Source organism: Pterocles gutturalis, unplaced genomic scaffold (genome assembly GCF_000699245.1).
Source record: "Pterocles gutturalis isolate BGI_N339 unplaced genomic scaffold, ASM69924v1 scaffold50766, whole genome shotgun sequence".
NCBI lineage: Eukaryota > Metazoa > Chordata > Aves > Pterocliformes > Pteroclidae > Pterocles > Pterocles gutturalis.
Window position 1 is genome coordinate 1 of NW_010107336.1, and position 6396 is coordinate 6396.

The 6396-nt window shown below is 43.2% G+C and overlaps 1 protein-coding gene across 1 annotated transcript in view; it reads right to left on the reverse strand.

Moving 5' to 3' along the window:
* Window positions 1–3594: 3594 nt before the first annotated feature.
* LOC104472392 (cytochrome P450 2J2-like) overlaps window positions 3595–6396 on the reverse strand; it is a gene marked incomplete at its 5' end in the record, with an annotated part of 4117 nt that continues 1315 nt past the window's right edge. The window contains 3 exons of the mRNA XM_010088058.1: window positions 3595–3773; window positions 4976–5117; window positions 6273–6396. Of these exons, the coding sequence (XP_010086360.1) occupies window positions 3595–3773; window positions 4976–5117; window positions 6273–6396 (445 nt within the window). The remainder of the gene's footprint in view (window positions 3774–4975; window positions 5118–6272) is intronic.

A 6396-nucleotide genomic window follows, 5' to 3' on the forward strand; every position in this document is an offset into this window, starting at 1 on the left:
TAGAGATGTACAACCTCCAGGAAGATAAATCATCATAAACTCCTTCCAACCAACTGTGTCAACAATCTAATAACTACTTTTAAAGCAATTACTTGAAAACCTAATGCCAAGAAAACTCTCTTGTGACTCCGGAACAAATGACCATCAACAACTGTGTGTAGCGACGCAACTGCCCAACACCCCCTGCACCGTTCTGATCAGCAACTTAGTGCTCTGGGCATTCTTCCCCTGCACATGGGGGCACATCTCAGTCTCTCCCAGTTTGTAAACCATGGGACTGGGCTCGATTTAATTCCTTCTGGTTGATACAAGGCGAGCCACAGCATGTCCTGATTTACTGTGCCTTTGCACAACCATCAGTGTGGGGAAATCCAGCTCACATGCTCCTGACTGGGCTGATCAGGGTAAAATGTTGTAACGAAGACAAGATTCTAGTCACTGCTTTCCAGAGCACATGCAACTGGCGTTACAGGACTTCATTCATCAGCACTGATGATGTGTCCATAACATACTAATATTGTAACAATGTAGTCAGCAATTAAATCACAAACTAATGTTTATTAAAGAACATGGTGTTATCAGAAACACCAGGGTGGGTCAGTCAACTGCACATGAAAATTTAAATCCCTTTGTTGTCCAGCTTCAAGTTAATTATAAGGCTTTTTTAAATACTCAGATTGGATGCTTAGGAAAGCCATTCAGTACTTCTCACATTGTACTTATGTTAAGATTGTTTACATGTGGCAATTCCTAGCACAACGAAATGTTTGAACACTGATTTGCACAGGATAAGCCAGTGCTTAAAATTTGGCTGACCTAACTGTATTGGTTTGAGACGTGAAAAACCTCTGTCTCCACGCTGACGTTGCACTGATGAAATCCCTTCTGTGGACAGGATCACACTACCAGAGATTTGTCAGTTTATGCCTTTTGGAGGTGCAGGACTGTTGACAGAAAGGCTCTAACAGAGCACACTGGTCAAGAAGTTCCTCGGGCTGGACAAGGCAGAAGCAGCAGCAGGGTTTGTTATCAACTCACACAACAGAGTCAGCCTGCAGCATATCTGCTTCTGATAAAAGAACTGCAGATGCTACAGCCATTTATGCACTTTTTTTTTTTTTTTAGTCTCCTTAATCTTGTTCTTTAATATGGAATGTAAAATCTTACCAGATAGAACTGGACAAAGTTTGGGAAAAAATAATCTCACATGATGTTCACTGCTTGCCAACTCTTGGGACATGAAGCATGTTGGGCCAGGCAATCAGAGATGAGCACAAAATATTCCTTCCTGAAGTTTGTCCCACTAACACTACAGAGCAGAAGTCAAACAGATCAAGAGTTCTAGGTCTATTTTAAAACACAGAGTTAAACCAAATCACTTCCAAGCAAAAACTCTTCCAGTGCTAGCTAGTTTCTTGCTTTATCTACCACATCTCCTTTTGCCTACCACAATTTTTACCTTCCCATTTGGGAAATGAACTTCTAATATCAAGCTACCAACAGCAGAAATAATGTGATCCAGACCAGCAGCTTTCACCTGTGGCCTCCAGACCCCAATGGGTCCAAAGATGACCTGTAGCATGTGGTGAAAGATAATTAAGAAATGCAGATTCATAAATGCTATTCAGCAACATATAAAAACTTTTTTACCCTTATCATCTCTTAAAAAAATTCCCAATGGAGACACAAGTCCTTTGTAAAAGTTTGTAAAAGGAAATCTATCTCCATTGGTACTTTTTAAAGAGATTATAAAATGAAAAAAAATTTTAAAGCAATACGGATCCTGTGTGCCTGTTTCCAAACCTTACCTCTTATTCCATCTCTCCTACATCCTGTATTCACAGGGATCCCCAAGACTTGGCTGTCAAGACAGCGGACACCAGCTACTCAATTGCCTCATTACACCCATTTTTGCAACATCACCTTTACATTAGTAGAAAAACTGAGTCCTGTTCTTGCAGTACTGCACAACGCATCCCCCACTCCCGACAGAATCTATGTCAGCACAACGCAACGCAGCATCACAGAGCTAGAGATGGATTAGAGAGCAGGAGAGCCTCATCAGCTTGATTGGCTTGACTCATTAAGCTTACACACCTCTTCTGCCAAGCTCTGACCAGCTGCAGCAGCAGCATCAGCTGCAAATCTATGGGAGTCATGAGAAAAGCAGCCATGTGAGCCCCTACCCAGAAGGCTGAGAAGAGTACTGAACCTTACGATACGGAGCTCCTTCACAAAACCGAATAAATTACATTAAAGAAAGAAAACTCTAACAGGGTGGATAAACAAGGCAATGACAACTAGTCCTTGAAGTATAACTGCAATCACAATTGTAAAGTCTTTTCCCTTAAGGAAGGAAACTGGTAGAGCAACAAAGCATCTGCTACATCCACTAGCAGCCCTCACTCTGACCTTGATTTTTAGATCTTGCTGGGTAACGAGGCCAGCCTTGCTGTGTGAGCGGTTTCTGGCACGCTAGCCCTGCTTGGGCTCTGTTCCTGCTGCTGCCAGCTGCATCTCGCACAGCTCTTCGCTTTGACATCCATGCCTTACTAACAGCCACTCCTAGCTCAGCAGCTCTGCAAAGCCTCCCTTAGCTCAGCTGTTGGAAGGCTGTGTGCAACCACCCCTGTGCTCACAGGAAACTCTCGTCAAGTTTGATTCTCACACAGCTCTCAGGAAACACTACATAAATTTCTCCTGCCCTATCCCTCCTTTCCAGAAGCCAAGCTTTGCTTCACAAAACTGCAAGCAGTTCCCTTAACCGTGCTTTCAGGCATCAATAGAGAGACGTGGCCAACCTAAACTGCTGTGCACCACGATCATTACGAACTCCACTGTGTGAGAGGACTCCTTCTTTCAAAGAAATGCCTCTCAAATGCACCTCAACAATATATGCAAAAACCCCCGTATTTCCAGGCCAGCCCACTGCTCCATTACCATTCACACCCAGCAGTGGGGCTCCCCTCTGCAATTCACCAGGGAAGATGAGGGGTTTGCCTTCCCTTTCAGCCTGAGTCACCAGCCTCATGCTCAAATGAAGGTTTGCGCTGTTGTAGCTCTGTTGCTTCCAGATTCAAGCTATCACATCCACATGGCTCTCAACTAAATAGACAAACCAGCTGGCTCACACCGCGTTGAGGCACCGCTCCACAACTCTGTTCCCCCACGCAACCATACCTAGGGGCTCTGGCAATGCCTCTGGGACCTCTGTCACCACCTCTGGGAAGAGCATTTCTATACCTCGCTCTAGATTTGAAATGCATGGCAATGAGGGGAAGGGCCCCCAACACTTGTCATTAATGTTTCTTCTCCTTCCAGTAAGATTCCTGTTGAGTTTCTAGTAAGACTAGACACCGTAAAAGTTTTGTGTTTATTTCATTTGTAATACAGCAGAAAAAAAAGTGTACAGAGATCTTCCAGCCACAGGAAAACCAGAGTCTTTTTCTGGGCCAGTTTCTTAGACATACAACACAGGGATAGAGTCACACTAAATTTGAGATGGAAAAGAAAAACATGAAAGCTGCACAAAAGATCAGCACACTAGCAAACCTGTGGCAATGCGTCTTTCTCAAATCTGTAATACCCTGCAACCTAGCGAAGAACGGCACAGAGCTTGTACGGATGGGGTTTAACTGTGCTCTCACAGATACTGTCCGTGTTCACTTCCTTCACTCCTTCTGGTGGAGTGAACTTAAATGTCTGCAACAGGCTGGAGAAGATGATGAAAAGCTCCATCTTCGCCAGCATTTCTCCCGGACATACACGGTAGCCTGCAGAGGGAGAAGGGAAAGAGCAGTCAGTGCCCACAGAGGGCTGTGACCAGTACCCGCTTCCCAGCTGTTCAAAAGAGCATCACTCAACCTCCTTGAGGAACAAAAGGCTTTGCTGAATTGGACATTTTCTCTCAGATTGAACTGACCAAATAATTGAGATGTCTGCAACCCTTCTTTGCAGAATCTGCCCAGATTACAGAAAGATACCAGAGGCGTTTCTTAGTAGTTTCATACTTTACTTCCTAATCTACAGGACTCCCCCATTCTGTGAACTGCATTTCAGAGTTTAAGCCTCTTTATTCCAAATGAAAATGACAAGAAATCATCTTTAGGTTCCCTCACAGCTTCCACTGACTACAGGCTGACTTTTCTTCACTAATAGATTAGAGTGAAAATCCATAATACAGGGGACATTCTACATCTGACTAGACATTTCCTACATAATGCTTTCAGTGAAAACAACTTGTTAAATAAAAAATCATTCCCAGTTTATCAATTAACTGTGTCCAGGATATAGTTTCCAGTCAGAGAAAGAGCGTGACAGACCCTGAAATGCAGTGGTTAGGCCATTCAACCCGGATGTGAGAAACCAATGTTCAAACTCCTCTTCTGCTCAGTTTAGGCCAGGAACCTGAGCCTGACCCTTCCACATCTCAGCAGAGTGCTCTGACAACCAGAGTGCTGTTCCATTCTGGCATGATCCCCAAGAGCTTTTATTTGTTTAAGCTTCTATAAAATCACACACTGGGTGAAAAAGTGACTCCAGAAACTCCTACTTATCTGGGATGTATTTGATCCAGCTTCAAATTTCTGCATCAATGAATGCTGAATTATTTATATAAAATAAATCAGCTCCAGCAGAGCAGCCTGCCACAGGACAGCTGCTATAGTAGCGTTACCTGGCAATGAAGAGGATGATGGAGGACAACAGTGTAAGGACTTGAATCCCCAAATTATTGGCAATTCTACAGCCTTAGTCCTTTTACCTTCTCCAAATTTTTACAAAAATCTAAGATCAAGGGTTTATACAATTACCAAAAAACTTCTTTTTGTAATCTAATGTTTTTATGAGTCAGGAAAACCACGGGCTCCTACAGTTTGGGATTACTCTCCTTTTGGCCTTCTCTGCAATGAAAATAATACAGCTTCACGCGCACAATCTAACCCACACAAACACGTTCAGTTATCAGTGCACCCACCTGCTGAGAAGGGCAAGAAGGCCTCTCGGGTCACAAAATTTCCATCTTTGTCCAAGAAATGACCAGGGTTGAACTGATGAGGAGTCTCCCAATATTCAGGGTCAAAAAGAACTGAGTCTAAGTTTGATGTAATGAGAGTGCCCTGAAAGGAAGACGCTGTTGGCTCAGTTCTGTCTCTCACACATCAAGAAGAAAAGGACACAAACAGATTCCAACTATAATTTAGCACACTGGTGGTCACATGGAAAGGCAGCAGAAATGAAAGATTATTTTATTAGGGAAAAAAATATTAATCTCAAATTGTTCTGAGTGGCTTTTTTCTTCAAAAAGCAAATAAGAAAAGAAACTTCAGTATTTCAGGTTCAAGAATTTCCCTGCTGTATCCCTTCATGTCTTTTTTTCCCCATTCTGTTAGCACTTGCAACAGAATGAGCTGTCTATGGTTCTTTAGCACCTTATCCTAAATTTGGGAAAATTATTTTCCCACTTCTGACAGGCTTTGAAAGGTTTTGACAAATTAAGAACAAAGCACCCTGGAAATGAAATAGTATATTTCGAATTATCTTTCTCAAGGTGAAGGTGGGAAAGGTGTGCGTGACAAACACCATTGAGCTGGCGTGTGCAGGACGATGCCTCCACGTGTGCCTTTAGGAGGGCAGTTTGGCACTGAGGTTAAGTTTGGAAAGGCTGGACAAGTCGAAGAAGCTGGCAGAAGCTTTTTATTTGAGGTTAGGCGGCAATTCAGAAGCTGGAGGGAAACATCTCCGTTATATTTCGAATACGATGCCAGAGAGGTAATAATAAGAAAAATAAGTCCCAAGTGAATTAAGTTGAGTGGACACTCAGTATTGCCTCAGACATCAGCAGTGAAGAAAACACCCCATCTCCCATTTGTCCACATGGCAGACAATATCCTACCATGAACAGTCTGCTGCACCTCCCGACACCACTGCACATTCCTGAGAAGTCTTCTTTGAGGCATTTTGGAAGTGTAAGAGCTCAAATGCTTATAACGTATTTGAAAATCACAGGCTCTTGGAAAGTAAGTCTCTGCAGCACTCCCACAGAACACTGGTTTAACTGGTGTGAAACTGCTTTTGGCAAGCATTTTCACCCACTATCTGTGAGAAAAAGGCACAGGCCAGAGGACGTGGGAGGGGAAAAGTGCTGTCTGCCAGTGCTGTCACCTACACCCATCTGTCCTGAACTGGAGAGAAAAGGGGTTGATAGCAAACAGGACTGCAAGGAACTTAATTCATGGCCAAAGATCTCATTGGAACAGAAAGAATAGCTGTACCTTTGGAATCTGATACCCCAAAAGAGTTGTATCCTTCACTGCTTGTCTAGGAAGCGAGATTAAAATAATGCTACCAAAGCGCATGATCTCATGAACCACAGCATTTGTATAAGGCAGTTTTTTA